We start from the raw sequence: 21,500 nt of genomic DNA, 5'->3' as shown, positions 1-21,500 counted from the left end.
ACTGCTTTGTCTGGACAGGATTTTGAAAGCTGTGAGAATGCGGTAAAGGATTTAAATCAGGGAAGTTGCACAACGTGACATCAGTCAAAAGGCAGGGCATCCAGTTAGGAACCTGTTACTATAGAGCGATGAGTGACTGGCCACATGGTCAGAGCAGGATGGGGGCAGAAGACCATATGTTAGATATGTTTACAAGGTAATTTGATGGAACTTTTGTGACTGAGATGACGAAGTGGAGGAATGGATATGGGAATTCAGAAACTGTGTTTATACATATTTTTTAGCATAAAATTCTTACCTCTTTCTGATGATTTGAATGCCCCATATCAGAATAGGATTAAGATTCCCTTTAATTTCATAATTGTTAATAAGAATGCAATCAAATGCATTCTCCCGATTATCCTGAATCAGTGAAAAATATTGGATCACATCAGTTAACTTATATTTATAATTCCTTCTAGATTTGAATGTGCAGTATCAACATTTTTATGAAATAACTGTGCTTCTACATTAGCACTTGATTTGTCGTATTACTTTAGACTTACTAGAACAATTCAACTACTTTAAAAAACAGAGTTAGCCAACTCTGCCAGTTCCCACCAAATTACTCTATGAACACATGCTTAGAAAATGTGTAGCTCCTCATTTGTTTTCCCTGGCAATGAGACATTTAAGCTAGGGCTGGCTCACAAATGACAATAAGGATGGGAGGAGCTTTTTCAGGTGTTAGTGAGGAATCAATGGGTGTTACCAAGCAGACTGAGAAATAAATTGTTTCATAACTCTTCAGTTATAACCTATTAATAGCAGAAGACCTGTTTGAATTCATATCTTATTATATTTTATTTCTCCCTTTCTCCTGTTTGTACAAAGAAAACAGGCCCTTATGCATGGATGGAGTGGGACATTTATCTTTCTCTTTCAGGTGGACTCTATTAATGTTACAAAATATGGTGTAACTAATTAATCAACAGGAAATTAGTCCAAGCAAATTAATCACTGGTACTCAATGTGGAATTTCAGAGTTTTGCGGCTCCGAGATTATTTAGTGGCTTTTCCTGCTTTTCTGTTTTCTGTTAAAATGAATTCACCCATGACAATAAAGATGGCTCCTTAAGGGCCTACCTCAATTGTCCCACTTCCTTTCTGCTGACACAGGCTTAGCACATGGCCCAGAAAACACCTGGTTTGAGCTGATGCTTTCATGCTACATTGAGACAGCATTACTTTCTCCCTGCTTGCAGTACTCTAATGGGTAGAAACCACCAGGGGGTGTTAGGAAGAGGAATGTGCATGGCAGGCAGTAAGCATCTTCAACACGTGCTTTTTCTTCCCTTACATGTGTACTGGATGAAGAACCTTCAGGCATATTCATATATAAAAATGTTTTTTTAATGGTATAATAAGTCATAAAAACAGAAGCTGTGGTGAAGGCTTTTCACGGCTTCCTAATTCTTAACTGATACTCAGGCAACAGTGGAAAACAGGGCAGGAACGTGAGGACCAGTCTGTTAGGGCATGTGGGCATAAGGTCAGCAGGAACAGGCATGACCATGATTTATACCAGAAAGCAAAAGACTGGGTGACATGTCAAACAGCTTGGCATAAATAACAATCTACAGTTAACAATATGCTTTCATGTCACTGTTTTATTTAATTTTCATCTACATTCTATAAGGTGAGTTGTAATTTTTATTGCTTATAACAGAAAACTAAAATTATTTGAATGTTCCAAAGCCACATAAGTAGAAAGTGTCAGAATCTAGCCTCAAATCCATTCACCCTGATACTATTACTTACTTTTTTTTTCCTGGGCCACATCTGAGTGCCTTCTAACTAGAGATGCTTCCAGGGTGAGCCTTAGTGTGATAAATGGTCATTTTCAGACCATTAAGACAAAAAAATTTCTCCTAGTGTTTCTATCCTAACAGACAAAAATTTTCAAGTTAACTACCACTATAAACTTTAGGAAGATTATAGGAAGGAAAGCCATGTAGTAAACAGATCATCTCCTGAGAAGCCGAAGAGATATAATACAAAACTCACTCAGGATATACCTCTAGGTATATTCTGCTCAACCTCTCTGTGCCTTTATTTCCCCAACCATTGAATGGGGAAATAATTCCTACCCTGTAACATTACTGTATTACAAATAAGATATTAGAGCATTTAGAAAAATTTTTTTAGCACATAGCATGTATTCAATACAGTAATTCCTACTGGGCTTTGTATACTGGAGTTTTCTGAAGCATGGAATGTAAATGTAGAATAATACATACTTCTATATACAAAAACATACACATGAATTTAATACTCATGATGTTATAATAGAAATGTCTAATAAGAAAAATAAGTGTAGTGCTATTATGCCAAATTATAAATCTAATCTGGAATGGATATCTAAAATACACAGTACTCCTGAAGGGATTTCCTTCTACATTATTAAAAACTGCAAGATTAGAGGAAGTATAGCTGAAAAAATATACTGTAGAAAATCTAAGTTAGTTCAGGATCCCCTTAACAATTTGAAAAATCTCTGAACATATCTCTCCAGATCTCATCAGTTATAGGTGATTTCTATATATACTGCATAACCAGTTTTTCTGAAACAGTTATATAATACATATATAAGCACTTCAGTTTTTGGAATAAATATAATTTAATATATCAACTGTTCCATTACAGTCTAGTTCAGATAGCACATTTTAAATTTTCTGGGTCTGAAAATACAAAGATTCTTTAAGCAATTCTTTCATTCTCTCCTTTAGCACTTTAAAAAAAAAAAAAAACTTTCTTTCCTGCCAACAGTGCATAGTGTTCCTTTTTTTCTACATCCTTACCAACACTTTTTATTGTTTTAATTTTAGCCATTTTGAGAGATGTGAGGTGATATTTCACTGTGGTTTTGGTTTGCATTTCCCTGATGATGGTGATGATGAGCATTATTTCATGGTCTTTTGGGCAACTGTAGTTCTTCTTTGGAAGAATGTCTCTTCAGGTCCTCTGCCCATTTTTAATTGGATTTTTGGGGGTGTTAAGTTGCGTAAGTTCTTTATATACTTGGATATTAACCCCTTATATAATCTATCATTTGCAAATGTCTCCTCCCATTCAGTAGGCTGCCTTCCTGTTTCACTGATTGTTTCCTTTACTGTGCAAAAGCTTTTTACTGGGGTGCCTGGGTGGCTCAGTTGGTTAAGCGACTGCCTTCGGCCCAGGTCATGATCCCAGGGTCCTGCGATCAGGCCCTGCATCGGGCTCTCTGCTCGGCGGGAAGCCTCCTTCTCATCTCTCCCACTCCCCCAGCTTGTGTTCCCTCTCTTGCTGTCTCTCTCTATTAAATAAATAAAATCTTAAAAAAACAAAACAAAACACTTTTTACTTGGACATAGTCTCAACAGTTAATTTTAGTTTTCTTTCCTTTGCCTCAGGAGACTTATCTAGAAAAATGCTACAGTCAGTGTTAGAAAAATTACTATGTTCTGTAGGGGTTTTATGGCTTCAGGTCTCACATTTAGATCTTCAATCCATTTTATTTTTGTGTATGGTAGAAAAGTGATCCAGTTTCATTTTCCATGTACCTGTCCAGTTTTCCCAGAACCATTTATTAAAGAGACTGTCTTTTTCCCATTGTACCTTCTTGCCTCCTTTGTCATAAATTAATTGACCATGTAAATATAAGTTTATTTTTGAGCTTCCTCTTCTGTTCCATCGATTGATGTATCTATTTTTTTGTGCCAGTACCATACTGTTTGAATTAATACAGCTTTGTAGTATATGTTGAAATCTGGGATTGTGATACCTCCAGTTTTGTTCTTTTTCAAGACTACTCTGGCTATTTGGGGTCTTTTGTGGTTCCATACAAATTTTAGGACTCTATGTTCTAATTCTCTGAAATAATACTATTGGTATTTTGATAGGGATTGCATTAAATACATAGATTGCTTTGGGTAGTATGGACATTTTAACAAAATTAATTCTTCCAATCCATGATCATGGAATGTATTTCCATTTGTTTATGTCATCTTCATTTCTTTCATGAATGTTTTTATAGTTTTCAGAGTACAGGTTTTTCACCTCCTTGATCGTTTATTTCTAGATATTTTAATACTTTTGGTGCAATTGTAAATGGGATCATGTTAATTTATCTTTCTGCTACATCATTAGTGTATAGAAACACTACCGACTTCTGGGTGTTAATTTTGTATGCTGCAACTTTACTGATTTCATTTACTGTCTAGAGTTCCTTGGGTTCATCTATTTGGAACTCTTTTTGCTTCTTAAACTTGGATGTCTATTTCCTTCTCTAGGTTAGAACAAGTCAGTTCTTATTTCTTCACGAGTTTTCTGCCTCTTTCTCTCTTCTTCTGGTACCTCTATAATGCAAATGTTTGTTCATCTGATATTGCCCAAGAGATCCCTTAACCTTTCCTAATTTTTTAAAAATTATTTTCTTTTTTTGCTATTCAGCTTGGGTGCTTTCCATTCACTTGTTTGCCAGATTACTGATATATTCTTCTGCATCCACTAATCTGTTGATTCCCCCTAGAGGATGTTTTGTTATTGTATTCTTCAACTGTGATTAGTTTTAATTTTTTTTATCTCTTTATTGGAGGTCTCACTAAGTTCTTCAACTCTTATCCCCAGCCCAGTGAGCCTCCTTACAATCATTTTTTTTTTTTAATTAGGCATATTGCTTATCTCCATTTCATTTAGTTTTCTGAGATTTTGTCATGTTCTTTCTTTTGGAGAATATTCCTCTGTCTCCCTGATTTGCTATATACTTTGTGTTTCCATTGATTAGGTGGAACAGTTCCTTCTGAACTTCAAGGAATGGCCTTGTGTATGGTCATTCCCTATATAGATTATGTGTTTTTAGTCACTTTTCCTGGCTGGCTGGAGATGTGGCTGGCATGGGCAGGGGTTCCTGGGGCTCTCCACATAGTGGGTGCTCTAGTACAGCAGCTAAAGCTTAAGTGGGCATGGATTATGGAGTCCCTGTGCTCTCCACACACACAGTGGGTCCCCTGGCAGGATAGCTAAACTGGATGCAAGCTGGGGTGTCTCAAAACTCTACATGTAGAAGGTGCCTTAGCAAGATAAGTAAAGCTAAAGTGTAAACCACCATGTTCCAGGACTCTCCACACAGAGTACCCTGGAGAGGTGGCTAGAGCTGAGGTGGAGTAGAGGCTGTGGGGCCTGGGGCAGTCTGTGCAGGGGGCACCCTGGCAGGACAGGTAAATCTAAAGTGATTGTGGGCCACTGTGGTCTCTGAGCTCTTTATGCAAAATGTGCCCTGACAGGATGGCTGAAGCTAAAGGAGTTGCAAGCTGGGTTGTCCCAGGGCTCTCCACACTGGGGCTGCCCATGCAGGATAGCTGAAGCTGAATGGGGTAAAAGCTGGGGTTTCCCTGAGTGCTCAGCACAGGGGGTGCCCTAGCCACATGACTGAAGCTGAGGCCAGTGAGAGTAGGAGTGTTCTCATGTGTTCCACACCCCCGCTGGTGGGGTGAGTGGAACCGTGCAGGCAGGGGCCAGGGGTTCTCAGGGTGCTTCACACTGGGGCACCCTGGCAGGGCAGCTGGTTCCAAAGCCAGAAGGTTCCAGAGAATGTTGAACCAGGGGTGCCCTAGCAAGCTGTCTAAAGCTGAAGTGGTATGGGCCTGGAGTATTCCAGGGTGCTTTGTGCCTGTGTCTCCTTGACACAAAGGCTGGAGTGGTAGTGAGCACTAACCAGGGATATCCTACTGTGCACTGCGCTTTGGCCTCCTTGGTGGGACAGCTGGGGCTGGTGCAGGCTAGGGGCCCAGCATTCACTGAGGTGGCAGGCCAGTTAGGGAACCTGGATTGTACACTAGTCTATGCTTTCAAGGTGCAGGGGGAACACAGATTATATCCATCAGCCCTTCCCACCCAGAGAGAATTTCAGTAGCACCCTTACCACTTGATTGAGCTCTAGGGCTGGCTCTTTTATATGGTAATTATTCTTTTAAACCCTGGCCTTTTTTTTTTTTTTTCTTTTTCAAGATCACTCTGGCTGTTTGGGTTTTTTTGTGGTTCCATACCAATTTTAGGATTGCCTGCTAGTTTTGTGAAAAATGCTACTGGTATTTTCATAGGGATTGCATTAAATCTGTAGATTGCTTTGGATAATGCGGACACTTTCACAATATTTTTTCTACCAATCCATGAACATGGAATATCATTCCATTTGTTTGTGTCATCTTCCATTTCTTTCATCAAAGTTTTACAGTTTGCAAAATACAGGAGGGCACCTGGCTGGCTCAGTTGGTAGAGCATGCGACTGTTGATCTCAAGGTTACAAGTTCAAGCCTCATGTTGGGTGTAGAGATTACTTAAAACCAATAACAATAAAAAGTACAAATCTTTCACCTCCTTGGTTAAGTTTATTCTTAGGTATTTTATTTTTGGTGCCATTGTAAATGGGATTGTTTTCTTAACTTCTCTTTCTGCTACTTCATTATTAGTGTATAGAAATGCAACAGATTACTGTGTATTGATTTTGTATCCACTGACTTACAGAATTCAATGATCAGTTCTGGGTTTTTTTGTTTGTTAGTTTGTTGTTTTTGGTGGAATCTTCAAGATTTTATATAGATAGTATCATTTCATCTGCAAATAGTGATTTTTTTAATCTTCCTTATCAATTTGAATGCCTTTTATTTATTTTTTTTCTTTGATTGCTGGGCTAGGAATTCCACTACTATGTTGAGTTTTTCAGCATTGAGTATGATGTTGGTTATGGTATTTTTGTATATCGCCTTTATTATGTTGAGGTATGGTCCCTCTAGATGTACTAGCGCTTTAATCATGAATGAATGTTGTGCTTGGTCAAATGCTTTTTCTACCTCTGTTGAGATGCTCATTTGCTTTTTATCTTTTCTTTTGTTGATATGATGTATCACACTGGTGAATACTGAACCACTCTTGCATCCCAAAGATACACGTCACTTGATTGTGGTGAATGATTTTGATGTAATGTTGGATTCAGTTGGGAAATATTTTGTTGAGCATTTTTGCATCTATGTTCATCAGAGATATTGGCCTCTAGTTCTCTGTAGTATCTTTATCTGGTTTTGGGAGCAAGGTAATGTTGGCCTCATAGAATTACGTTGGAAGGTTTTCTTCCTCCTCTATTTTTGGAATAGTTTGAAAAGAATAGGTATTAATGCTCTTTTAATGATTGGTAGAAATCACCTTTGAAGCCATCTAGTCCCGGACTATCCTGGTTCACTTTGGGGAGGTTATTGGATTCTAGGAATTCATCCATTTCTTCCACGTTGACCAATTAGTTGGCCAATATTTTTTCTTAATATTCTCTTATAATCCTCTGTACTTCTGTGGTGTCAGTTGTTACTTTTCCTTTCATTTCTGATTTTACTTGAGTCCTCTTTCTCTGTCTCTATTAGGTTGGCTAATGGTTTATCAATTTTGTTGATCTTTTAAACCAATCAGCTGCTGGTTTCATCAATCTGTTCTATTATCTTTGTTTGGTTTTTTGTTTCTATTTTTTAAAAAAATTCTTCTCTTAATAAATAAAGAAGAAATTCTTCTCTTAAATAAAGGAAATCTTTATTATTTCCTTCCTTCTACTGGTTGTGGGTTTTGTTACTTTTCTAGCCCCATTAGGTGTAAGGTTAGGTTGAGATTTTTCTTGCTTCTTCAGGTAGGCCTATATATCTATAAAGATCCCTCTGAAAATAACTTTTGCCGGCATCCCAAAGATTTTGAACCATTGTGTTTCATTTTCATTTGTCTCCATGTATTTTTTTTTTAATTTCCTCTTTGCATTGTTGGTTGACCCATTCATGTTTAGTAGTATGTTATTTAACTCCATGTACTTGTTTTCTTTGCAGATTTTTTTCTTGGTGTTTATTTCTACTTTAACAGCATTACAGTCCAAAAGATTCATGGTGTGACTTCAATTTTTTGAATTTGTTGAGACTTGTTTTACAGCTTAATATGTGATCCATTCTGAAGAATGGTCCATGTACCCTTAAAAGAATGTGTATTCTGCTGTATTAGGATGGAATGTTCTGAATATATTTGTTAGATCCATACAGTCCAATGTGTCACTCAAAAGCCATTGTTTCCTTGTTTCTTTTACATCAATCCATTGATGTAAGTGGGATGTTAAAGTTCCCTACTATTATTGTACTTCCTTTGTGTTTGTTAAAAGCTGATTTAAGTATATGGGTGCTTCCATGTTGGGTACATAAATATTTGCAATTATTTTATCTTCTTGTTGGATTTTTCCCTTTAAGATTATGTACTATCCTTCATTGTCTTTTGTTACAGTCTTTGTTTTAAAGTCTATTTTGGGGGCACCTGGGTGGCGTGGTGGGTTAAGCGTCCAACTCTTCATTTTGGCTCAGGTTCCGGTATCTCAGCACTGTGAGATCAAGCCCCATATCAGGCTCTGTGCTCAGCACAGTGTCTGCTTAAGATTCTCTTCCCCTCTCCCTGCCCCTTCTGCTTGTGTGCTCTCTCTCAAATAAATCTTAGATTAAAAAATAATAAAGTCTATTTTATCTTGGGGTGCCTAGGTTGCTCAGTTGGTTAAGCAGCTGGTTCTTGATTTTGGCTCAGGTCATGATCTCAAGGTCCTGGGATTGAGCTCCACATTGGGCTCCATGCTCATCCAGGAGTCTGCTTGAGGATTCTTTCCCTCTCCCCTCTCACAACTTGTGCACTTTCTCTCTAAAATAAAAAATTAAAAAAAAAATTGTCTGATACAAGTGTTGTTAACCCAGCTTTTTTTTCACTCCCATTTTGCATGATAAATGCTTTTCCATCCCTTCACTTTCAATGTTCACGTCTTTAGGTCTGAAATGAGTATCTTATAGACAGCATATAGATGGGTCTTCTTTTTTATCCATTCTGTCACCCTATGTCTTTTGATGGGAGCATTTAGTCCATTTACATCCAAAGTAATTATTGCTGATATGTACTTAATGCCCTTTTACTTGTTTTATGGTTGTTTGTAGTTCTTCTCTGTTCCTTTCTTCTCTTACTCTCTTCTCTCATGGTTTGCTGGCTTTCTTGAGTTATATGCTTGGATTCTTTCTCTTTACATGTTGCTTATCTATTACCTGCTTTTAATTTGTGGTTACCATTAAGCTTATATATAACACTTATGCATATAGTAGTCTGTATTAAGTTAATGGTTTGTAAAAGCACTAAAATTTTACTGTTCTCCTCCCAATATTTTACATATATAGTGTCATACGTTCTTTCATTCTATGAATGCCTTGACTGATTTTTGATATACTTAATTTTACTGCTTTTGTGCTTCCCACTTTTTTTTTTTACTGCTGCTTAAAAGTATTTCATTTCAAATCAAAGGGTCCCATTTTAATATATCTTGTAAGGCTGGTTTAATAGTGATGAATTCCTTTAACTTTTGTTTCTCTGAAAAACTCTTTAATCTCTTCTATTCTGAATGACAGCCTTGTTGAATAAACTATTCTTGGTGTTAGGTTTGTTTGTTTGTTTCCTTTAGCACTTTGAATTCATCATGCCACTCCCTTTTGGCCTGCAAAATTTCTGCTAAAAAAAAAAAAAATCAGCTGACAGCCTTAGGGGGTTTCCCTTATAGGTATCTGCTTTTTGTTTTGTTTTCTCTTGCTGCTTTTAAAATTCTGTCACTACTTTTTGCCATTTAAATTACTATGTCTCTTGGTGTGGAATTCCTTGGGTTGGTTTTATTGAGGGCTCTGTGCCTTGTGGATCTGGTTTTCTGTTTCGTTCCCCAGATTAAGCTATTATTTAAATACATTTTCCACCCCCTTTTCTCTCTCTTTTCCTTCTGGGATCTCTATAATGTGAATATCATTACACTTGATGGTGTTAATGAGTGCCCTTAATTTTTTTCTCATTTTTTATTTATTTTTTCTCCTGTTCAGCTTGAGTACTTGCCATTATTCTGTCTTCCAGGTCACTGATCCATAATTTTCCTTCCCCTGGTCAACTACTTATTCCCTCTACTGTATTTTTAATTTCATTTATTTATTCATCTCTTATTGCTTTCATTTTTTTATGTTTTCCATCTCTTTGTTGAAGGTGCCACTGAGATCCTTCACTCTTTCCTCAAGTTCAGGGAGTATCTTTATGACCATTACTTTAAATTCTCTATGAGGCATATTATCTCCATTTTGGCTAGTTCTCTTACTGAGATTTTGTTCTTTTCTTTCATTTGGGACATACTCTTCTGTCTCATTTTGTCTAAAACACTCTTAGTGTTTCTATGTGTTAGGAAATTCAGCTACATCTCCTTCTCTTGAAAATAGTGGCTTTATGAAGAGGCCCTGCAGTGCCTTGCACTGCAATGTCCCCCATTCACCAGAACGTGACACTTCAGAGGTGTATCCTATGAGTACTGCATGTACCCTACCACTGTGTCTGAGCCACATTTGCCTTCATTCCAGTTGGCCCAATGGCTCTCTTTTCCTGTTGTGGGAAGCGATTGCTCCTTCTATTAAAGGACCAGGCTGGGGCCACCTTGAGCTTGAGTTGGATCAGACCAGGCATTTTCCAGAGCCACAGTAGCACCTCAATGCTGTCCCCAGAGAAGCTTTCGTTGGTGGGCACAGCCTGCATTCAGAGATGTCTGCTCCTGGCCCACTGCTATGGCTACAGTCAAACTGGTACATATGTGTTTTTTGTTTTTTGATTTTTCTCCTCCATAGTGCAGGAGTCACTTTGAAGTAGTGCTAGTGCCTATCTGGGCTGCTTGCACACTGCTATACTTTGGTGCAGCTTTGGATGCTCTCCAGTCAAGGGCATGCTGAATGGGGCAGGTCCACAGAGAACACAGTGGTTAGACATCAGTGTTTGCAAGGTTTGTGCAAGTCTACTGTAAGAGGAGTCCTGTAGCTGCTTTGGAAAACTCCTGCCAAGGCCAGGTCAGAGGAGGAGGTGGGTCCACAGGAAAATGCAGGGCCAGGGTGAGTGGTGTTAGCATATTTGCAGTGGTCGTCTGTGGCAGGGGACCTGTGGCTGGCTTTGGAAAACTACTGAGGACTGGTTTGAGTGGGTGTGGTCAGGCCACTAGCTAGGTGGAGAGTAATCAAGTTGTACCGGTTTCTGAAGGTAATCTTGTATCTAGGCTGGGGGATAGGGCAAGGAAATGGTGCCACCCACTCTTTTGTTCTTAGAATAGTCTCCCAAAGATCCCTGACCCTCTACTCTAGCATATGTTCTGAGATTAGTATATAAATCTTCCCATACACCCTAGGTGTTTTTCAAACTGCTGCTTCTATACTGCATCTCAGGAGAGCTGTTATGCTGGTTGCTTTAAGGGTGGGGACCCAGTTTCCTATAGCCCTCTGGCTCTCCCACAGCTAAAATGGCTGATTTTTAAAGTTTCAGGTGTTAAGCCCCAGTGATTATGAAAACTCATGAAATTCAGACCCTCTGGTTTTCAAAGCCAAATGTTATGTGGATTTGTCTTCCCAGTGAGGCTCCCCTGTGCCTGGGGTGTCTGGCGTGCTCCTCTCCCCTCCATATGTGTGACATTCCTCCACAAAACACACATTTGCAAGTCAGTTTGGCTCCCAACAAGACCTCTGCCCTTCCTACCCTCTTCAAAATGGTCTCTTCTCTACATTTAGCTGTGAAGAGTCTGTTCTGTCAGTCTTTGGGTCATTTCCTGGGTTATTTATACTTAATGGGTGTTATCTACTTGTATCTATGGGATGAGGTGAGCTTAGGATCCTCCTACTCTGCCAACTTACCAGGAAGTTTCTCCTACTGGTTTTTTTCACTTGTATTCCAAGATATTTTTCACTGGAATTTATCTTAATAGACACATTCAAGCACCTACAATTTGTCTACAATTATAATTTGCCTAAATATTGCTGTAGTTCTGATCTGATGCCAGTGAAGTGGAACTTCAAAATCTAAAGGAGCCAAAATAACCCATGAGGAAAAAGTGTCCCCCGTCTCTAGGCACACAGTGTCTGCACATGTGAAAACTGGCATGTAGATTCAGTGTTAACTGAGGAATGACAAAGAAAACATCTTATGGGTGGCAAGAGTAAAAAAAAAAAAAATCAGTTTCACAGACATCAAAACAATCAAATTGTCCTATACTTTTACTTTAAAAAAATAAGGAAATTTTTTCCCCAAGTTTCTCCTTTCCTCTTAACACATTTTGCCCATTCCCTACTGCCCACCCCTCTGGCAAATATTGTTTGTTCTCTTTACTTATGGGTCTGATTCTGACATTTGTTTATTCATTTACTTTTTTATACTCCACATATGAAATAATTTGGTATTTGTCTTTCTCAGTCTGAATTATTTCACTTAACATTATACCCTCTAAATACACCCATGTTGCTGCAAATGGCAACTCTTAATTCTTTTTTATGGCTAATATATATATATATATATGTGTATATATATATATATATATATATACGTATATATATACGTATATATATATATATATATATATATATATGATTTTATATACAGACACACACACTACATCTTCTTTCTCTATTCATCTATTATGGACACTTAGGTTTCTTCCATGTCTTGCCTATTTTAAATGATGCTGCAATAAACTTAATGGTTCATTTATCTTTTAAAATAGTGTTTTTGTATTCTTTGGGTAAGTTCCCAGTAGTGGAATTACTGAATCCTAAGATATTTCTATTTTTAATTTTTTGAGGAAACTCCATACTGTTTTCTAAAGTAGCTGTACCAATCTGCCTAACCACCAACAGTGCACAAGTGTTCCTTTTTCACCAGAATATCGTAGCCAGTACTTGCTATTTCTTGTCTTTTTGATTCTAGCCCTTTTGACAGGTGTGAGGTGATATCTTATTGTGGTTTTGACCTGATTTCCCTGATGATTAGTTGCTGCTGAGCATCTTTTCATGTGTCTGTTGGCCATCTGGATATCGCCTTTGGAAAAATCTCATGATTTGACAGTGAGGACCTGAATGGTCCCATTTTTGGGGTGTTCAGTTATAGAAGTTCTTTATATATTTAATTTTGGATATTAATTTAGATGTATCATTTGCAAATATCTTCTCCCATTCATTAGACTCCTTTTTTGTTTTTTTTGATAGATTCCTTCACTGTGTAAAAGCTTTTTTTTTTTTTAAGTTTTATTTTGGTGTAGTCCTGATAGTTTAATTTTGCTTTTATTTCCCTTGACTGAGATTTATCTAAAAGAACATTGCTAAGGCCAATGCAAAGAAATTACTGTTTGTTTTTCCTCAGTGTTTTATAGTTTCAGGTCTCCCACTTAGATCTTCAATCCATTTTGTGTTTATTTTTTTGTATGGTGTAAGAAAACAGTCCAGTCTTTTGCACGTTAATGTCCACTTTTCCCAGAACCATTTATTGAAGAGAGTCTTTCCCCCAATGTATATTCGTGGCTAATTTTCATAGATTAATTGACAATATAAAGCATGGGTTTATTTCTGAGCTATTTTCTTCCATCTGTCCAAGTATTTTTGTGGCAGTACCATACTGTTTTCATTACTACTTCTTTGCAGTATATCTTGAAATCCAGGATTTTGATACCTATCAGTATTGTTCTTTTTTTTAACGACTGAGCCACCCAGGCGCCCTTAATATTGTTCTTTTTTTAGATTTTATTTTACTATGTTAGTCACCATACAGTACATCACCAGTTTTCAATGCAGCGATCCACGATTCATTGTTTTCATACAACCCCCAGTGCTCCATGCAGTACGTGCCCTCCTTAATACCCATCACTGGGCTAACCCATCTCCCCACCCCCCTCCTCTCCAAAACCCTCAGTTTGTTTCTCGGAGTCCATAGTCTCTCATGGTTCATCTCCGATTCCCCCCCCTTCATTTTTCCCTTCCTTCTTCTAATGTCTTACATGCTATTCCTTATGTTCCACAAATAAGTGAAACCATATGATAATTATCTTTCTCTGCTTGACTTATTCACTTAGCATAATCTCCTCTAGTCCCATCCATGTTGATGTAAAAGTTGGGTATTCATCCTTTCTGGTGGCTGAGTAATATTCCATTGTATGTATGGACCACATTCTCTTTATCCATTTATCTGTTGAAGGGCATCTTGGCTCTTTCCACAGTTTGGCTATTGTGGACATTGCTGCTATGAACATTGGGATGCATATGGCCCTTCTTTTCATACATCTGTGTCTTTGGGGTAAATACCCAGTAGTGCAATTGCTGGGTCATAGGGTAGCTCTATTTTTAATTTTTTGAGGAATCTCCACACTGTTTTCCAAAGTGGCTGTACCAACTTGCATTCCCACCAACAGTGTAAGAGGGTTCCCTTTCACCATAACCTCTCCAACATTTTTTTTTCTTGCCTTGTCAATTTGTGCCATTCTAACTGGTGTAAGGTAGTATCTCAATGTGGTTTTGATTTGAAATTCCCTGATGGCTAATGATGAACATTTTTTCATGTGTCTGTTAGCCATTGTATGACTTCTTTGGAGAACTATCTGTTCATGTCTTCTGCCCATTTTTTGACTTGTGTTTTGGGTGTTGAGTTTGAGAAGTTCCTTATAGATCTTGGAAATCAGTGCTTTGTAGTGTCATTTGCAAATATCTTCTCCCATTCTGTGGGTTGCCTCTTTGTTTTGTTGACTGTTTCCTTTGCTGTGCAGAAGCTCTTTATCTTGGTGAAGTCCCAAAAGTTCATTTTTGCTTTTGTTTCGCTAGCTTTTGGAGATGTATTTTGAAAGAAGTTGCTGTGGCCGATGTCAAAGAGGTTACTGCCTATGTTCTCTTCTAGGATTTTGATGGATTCCTGTCTCACATTGAGGTATTTTATCCATTTTGAGTTTATCTTTGTGAATGGTGTTAGAGAATGGTCGAGTTTCATTCTTCTGCATGTGGCTGTCCAATTCTCCCAGCACCATTTATTGAAGAGACTTTTTTCCATTGCATATTTTCTCCTGCTTTGTCAAAGATTATTTGACCATAGAGTTGAGGGTCCATACCTGGGTTCTCTATTCTGTTCCATTGGTCTATATGTCTGTTTTTGTGCCAATACCATGCTGTCTTGGTGATCACAGCTTTGTAATATAGCTTGAAATCGGGCAACGTGATGCCCCCAGCTTCGTTTTTCTTTTTCAACATTTCCTTGGCGATTCGGGGTCTTTTCTGATTCCATACAAATTTTAGGATTGTTTGTTCCAGCACTTTGAAAAATGTCATTGGAATTTTGATTGGGATGGCATTGAAGGTATAGATTGCTCTGGGTAGCACAGACATTTTAACAATGTTTATTCTTCTGATCCATGAGCATGGAATGTTTTTCCATCTTTTTGTGTCTTCTTCAATTTCTTTCATGAGTGTTTTGTAGTTCCTATAGTATAGATCCTTTACCTCTTTGGTTAGGTGTATTCCAAGGCATCTTATGGTTTTGGTGCTATTTTACATGAAATCGTTTCTCTAATATCTCTTTCTACAGTTGCATTGTTAGTGTATAAGAAAGCAACTGATTTCTGTGCATTGACTTTGTATCCTCCCTCATTACTGAATTGGGGTATTAGTTCTAGTAATTTGGGGGTGGAGTCTTTTGGGTTTTCCACATAAAGTATCATGTCATCTGTGAACAGAGAGAATTTGACTTCTTCTTTGCCAGTTTGAACACCTTTGTTTCTTTTTGTTGTATATCTGCTGTTGCTAGGACTTCTAGTACTATGTTGAACAACAGTAGCGAGTGGGCATCCATGACATGCTCCTGATCTTAACGAAAAGGTGCTCAGCTTTTCCCCACTGAGGATGATATTCACTGTGGGTCTTTCATAGATGGATTTTATGAACTTGAGGAATGTTCCCTCTATCCCTATACTCTGAAGAGTTTTAATCAGGAAAGGATGCTGTATTTTGTCAAATGCTTTTTCTGCATCAATTGAGAGGACCATATGGTTCTTCTCTCTCCTGTTATTAATGTGTTCTATCACATTGATTGATTTGCAAATGTTGAACCACACTTGCATCCCAGGGATAAATCCCACTTGGTCATGGTGGATGATCCTTTTAATGTATTGCTGGATCCTTTTAGCTAGGATTTTGTTGAGGATTTTGGAATCCATATTCATCAGGGATATTGGTATGAAATTCTTTTTGATGGGGTCTTTGCCTGGCTTGGGGATTAAGGTAATGCTGGCCTCATAGGATGAGTCTGGAAGATTTCCTTCTGTTTCTATTTTTTGAAACAGCTTCAGTAGAATAGGTATTATTTCTTCTTTGAATGTTTGGTAGAATTTCCCAGAGAACCCATCAGGCCCTGGACTCTGTTTTTTGGGAGGTTTCTGATCACTGCTTCAATCTCGTTACAGGTTATTGGCCTATTCAGGTTGTCAATTTCTTCCTGTTTCAGTCTTGGCAGTTTATAGGTTTCCAGGAAGGCATCCATTTCATCCAGGTTGCTCAACTTATTGGCATATAGTTGTTAATAATAATTTCTAATAATTATTTCTATTTCCTTGGTGTTAGTCATGATCTCTCCCCTTTCATTCATAATTTTATTAATTTGGGTCCTTTCTCTTTTCTTTTGGATAAGTCTGGCCAATGGTTTATCATTCTTATTAATTCTTTCAAAGAACCAGCTTCTAGTTTTGTTGATCTGATCTACTCTGTTTCTGGTTTTTAATTCATTGATATCTGGATATCTGCTCTAATCTTAATTATTTCTCTTCTAATGCATGGCTTAGGCATCATTTGTTGCTTTTTCGCTAGTTCTTTAAGGTGTAGAGTTAGTTGGTGAATTTGGGATTTTTCTATTTTTTTGAGTGAGGCTTGGATGGCTATGTATTTCCCCCTTAGGACTGCCTTTGCAGTATCCCATAGGTTTTGGACCGATGTGTTTTCATTCTCATTGGTCTCCATGAATTGTTTAAGTTCTTCCTTCATTTCCTGGTTGACCCAAACATTCTTGAGCACAGTGGTCTTTAGCTTCCAAGTGTTTGAATTTCTTCCAATTTTTTTCTTGTGCTTGAGTTCCAGTTTTAAAGCATTATGATGTGAGAATATGCCAGGAATACTCTTAATCTGTTGGTATTGGTTGAGACCTGATTTGTCATCCAGTATGTGGTCTATTCTGGAGAAAGCTCCATGTGTGCTCGAGAAGAATGAGTATTCTGTTGTTTTAGGGTGAATGTTCTGTATATATCTATGAGGTCCATCTGCTCCAGTGTGTCATTCAAAGCTCTTGTTTCTTTGTTGATTTTCTGCTTAGATGATCTGTCTATCGCTGAGAGTGGAGTATTGAGGTCCCCTACAATTAATGTTTTGTTATCAATCTGACAATTTTGGTTAACAGTTGCCTTAGTTAGATGGCTGCTCCCATGTTGGGGGCATATTTACGATTGTTAGATCTTCCTATTGGATAGACCCTTTAAGAATGATATAGTGCCCTTCTGTGTCTCTAACTACAGTCTTTAAAGTCTAATTTGTCTAAGAATTGCTACCCCAGCTTTCTTTGAGGTCCGTTGGCATGGAAGATGGATCTCCACCCTGTCACTTTCAGTCTGGAATATCTTTAGGTTCAAAATGAGTCTCTTGTAGACAGCATATGGATGGGTCCTGTCTTTTTATCCACTCTGCAACCCTGTGCCATTTTAATGGGAGCATTTAGGCCATTCACACTGAGAGTGATTACTGAAAGTTATGAATTGTCATCATGTTGCCTGTGAAGACTTTGTTTTTATAGATTGTCCCTGTAAATTTCGTTTCTATATCACTCTTAGGGTCTTTCTCCTTTTAGAGAACCCCCCCCCCCCAATAATTCTTTCAGGGCCAGCTTAGTGGTCACATATTCTTCCAGTTTCTGCCGGTCTTGGAAGCTCTACATCTCTCCATCCATTCTAAATGACAGCCTTGCTGGATAAAGTATTCTTGGCTGCATGTTCTTCTCATTTAGTACCCTGAATATGTCTTGCCAGGTCTGTGTGGATAGGTCTGACGTTATTCTGATGTTCCTCCCTCTGTACGTAAGGAATCTCTTCCCCTTAACTGCCCTTAAGATGATTTCCTTGGTTCTAAGATTTGCAAGTTTTACTCTTACATGCTGGGGTGTTGGCCTATTTTCCTTGATCTTGGGAGGGGTCCTCTCTGCCTCTAGGACATGAATGTTTGTTTCATTCCCCAGATTACAGAAGTTCTCAGCTACAATTTGCTCATATATATCTTCTTGCCCTCTCTTTCTCTCCACCCCCTCAGGGATTCCAATAATTCTGACACTGGAATGTTTCATGGTGTCACTTATTTCTCTGATTCTATTTTCATGGATTCTGACTTGTTTTTTCCCTGGCCTCCTCTTTTCCCTTTTTGTCTATTAAATGGTCTTCTAGGTCACTAATTCGTTCTTCTGCCTCACTTACCCTACCTGTTAGACTATCTAGATTAGATTGGATCTCATTGATAGCATTTTTAAGTTCTGCCAATTCAGGTTTCATTTCTGCCCTTAGAGACTCTATGTTGTCATTAATTGATTTCTCTGTGTTAGTTATTGTCTTCACAATTGCTAGCCTAAATTCCGTCTCGAACATCTTGGTTATATCTGAATCCATTTGTAAGTCTGTGGCATAAGTCAATAGTCTCTGAGTCTTTCCTATTTTGGGGTTTCCTCCTCCTAGTCATTCTGTTGAGGGGTGGTTGAGGGAATGTATAGAGTCCAAATTATTGACCACAAACCAAGCAAGATGTACCTGTTTTATAGGGACCTTAGGGTTGATGTCCTCTTGTTTTCCCAGCCTGTCTTCTGGTGAAGGGGCCTGCTGCATTGTTACTCAGGCTACCCTGTTTGGGCAGAGTTGCCCTGCCCTTTGTGGCGGGGGATGGGCTCAGTGAAAACCGGTTTTTGGGGGCTTTTGTTCTCTGGTGGCTTTCCCTGGCGGCTTTCCACTGTCTCTTCCAAGAGTCCGAGCAGAGGAGACCATTTTCAACCCTCTGCCTCAGAGCAGAGAGATCACAGTTTGTTCTTTAGTGAGCTCTCCAGGCCACACTCTCCCCATTTCTGTCTGTGCTGCTATAAACTGCAGCGTCCTGAGTTGTGCGCCTCTCAGCAGTGCTCCCAGTCTTCGCCTCCAGGTTGGGGCACGTCTCTCTGCCCTTTGTGCTTCTAAAACCGCCAGCCGCCCCCAGTTCGCACGTATGGCCCTGCTGCTCCAGTTTCATTCTGGGCTGCTCTAAAGTCCCTTTCCCCATTGCTACCGGTCTACAAGTCTGTGCCTGGTCCCCAGCACGGGAGGCTATCGCTCACAGGCAGTGTAGGATCCCGACGGCTCAGCTCCCTCACCCTCCCATTTAACCTCCAATATCTGCCCACGGAATCACGGCTCCCCACTTCGTACCAAGAAACCCACCACCTGTGATATTGTGTTTGTAGAGATCCAGATCTATCTTCTTTCTTACATCTCAGGCTGATTTCATGTGTGTTCAGAGGGGTCTGGCAGATATCCAGCTCAATTCCGGGGACCGTTGGAATAGGTTCCCCTACTCCTCCGCCATCTTCCCCCCCATCCTTGCTTTTCTTTTTTAAGACTGTTTTGACCATTCTGGGTCTCTTGTGGTTCCATATAAATTTTGCTATTATTTGTTCTAGTTCCGAAAAGGAGAAACGGCATTCTTTTGTTTTTATTTTCTTGATTATTTATTTGAAAGAGAGAGCGAGCGAGCACAAGCGGGGGAGTTGTATAGGGAGAGGGAGAAGCAGACTCCCTGCTGAGCATGGAGCCTGATGCAGGGCTCCATCCCAGGACCCTAAGATCACCAGCTGAGCCAAAGGCAGGTGTTTGACTGAGCCACCCAGGCACCCCTATTTTATTTATTTACTTGAGAGAGAGAGAGTACAAATGGGGGTAAGAGCAGAGGGAGAGGAACAAGCAGACTCTGTGCTGAGCGGAGAGCCCAATGCAGGGCCCTGAAATCATGACCTGAGCTAAAACCAAGAGTCAGACACCCAACCTACTAAGCCACCCAGGTGTCATTGAAAGGTGGCATTCTTATGGACCTTGAAACTAAGCTTTTTATATTTAAGGAAGCTATTGCTTTTGTGCAGATATTGCTGTTAAGCATTCACATTTTCAAATTCAAAAAGATTGAGGTAAAATACAACTGTGTACTGAAGGAGCATTGCTTGTAATACACAGCTTCAATGCACACACATTCAAAAGCTACCATTTAATCCTATTTTGTGGCATGTAATTCAACCAAACATAAATACAAATAATTTGTATCCTGTTATTTCTGATAAAAAGTTATGAATACATAAGCTTTCACACTCACATGCAAACTCATACTATACCAGAAAAAAATCTGATATATTTACTGCTTAAAAATAAACCTGGGGGCGCCTGGGTGGCTCAGTCGTTAAGTGTCTGCCTTCGGCTCAGGTCATGATCCCAGGGTCCTGGGATCAAGCCCCACGTCGGGCTCCCTGCTCCGCGGGAAGCCTGCTTCTCTCTCTCCCACTCCCCCTGCTTGTGTTCCCTCTCTCACTGTGTCTCTCTCTGTCAAATAAATAAATAAAATCTTTAAAAAAAAAAAAATAAAAAAAATAAACCTGATTTCCCTTTGAGGTAGAAGCTAATCCCCATTTCTGAATGTTCTGAAAGCCACCCACAAAGGAAATACTCCCAGTGTTCTAGGTTTCATTATGATATCCCTAAATAAAGCAAAGTTAATTAAGTCATAGTAGTATTGCAGGTATATCCAATATTGAGGTTATTTACCTGGTTTCAAATCTATGTACCTGAAAGATCATCCCGATATAGTGATAAATATACTGATTTATGTAAATCTGTAATTTTAATATTTCCATCAATATTGAAAAAAATATGTTCCCTAGTGAAAAAAGTACTAGTTTTTAGCTTTGAGACAAATGAACAATAAGGTAATATTGGATTGAACATTGGTAAAAATCAAATCAATACTGAAAATAAGAAAAGAGCATGTGAAAGCTAAGTTCCCACCTTATAGATAAAATCAAGAAGGTGATTTTTTTTTTTAAAGATTTTATTTATTTATTTGAGAGAGAGAGAATGAGAGAGAGCACATGAGAGGGGGGAGGGTCAGAGGGAGAAGCAGACTCCCTGCCGAGCAGGGAGCCCGATGCAGGACTCGATCCAGGGACTCCAGGATCATGACCTGAGCCGAAGGCAGTCGCTTAACCACCTGAGCCACCCAGGCGCCCAAGAAGGTGATATTTTTAAAATCATCTCAATTATGAAAATAATAAAATTTTGTTTCTGCTCTGGTTTAATATTTTTGGTTTCTTATCAAAGTTACCTACATTCCTTGTATCATTATTTGACATTCATCATTTTATTCCATTATAATGCTGCTAAAATAGGTTTCTACTTTTTTTTAATTTAAATATCACATTTTATCTCATTTTCAGATGTGGACAAGGATGGAAAGGAAATCGATGCCACATTAAGGTTAACACTTCCCCTGAAGATTTCACATACACTCAGAATAGTAGGTGACATTGTGACTAAATAATTG

The 21,500-nt window shown here is 38.7% G+C and overlaps 1 protein-coding gene across 1 annotated transcript in view; it reads left to right on the top strand.

Moving 5' to 3' along the window:
• MALRD1 (MAM and LDL receptor class A domain containing 1) overlaps positions 1-21,500 on the top strand; it is a 794,826-nt gene that overhangs the window by 735,344 nt on the left and 37,982 nt on the right. The window contains exon 38 of the mRNA XM_044915239.1: positions 21,394-21,473. Within this exon, the coding sequence (XP_044771174.1) occupies positions 21,394-21,473 (80 nt within the window). The remainder of the gene's footprint in view (positions 1-21,393; positions 21,474-21,500) is intronic.

Source organism: Neomonachus schauinslandi, chromosome 5 (genome assembly GCF_002201575.2).
Source record: "Neomonachus schauinslandi chromosome 5, ASM220157v2, whole genome shotgun sequence".
In the NCBI taxonomy this organism is placed as follows: domain Eukaryota; kingdom Metazoa; phylum Chordata; class Mammalia; order Carnivora; family Phocidae; genus Neomonachus; species Neomonachus schauinslandi.
The sequence above is the reverse complement of the archived record's forward strand: the minus strand, read 5'-3'. Positions and strand labels throughout refer to the sequence as shown.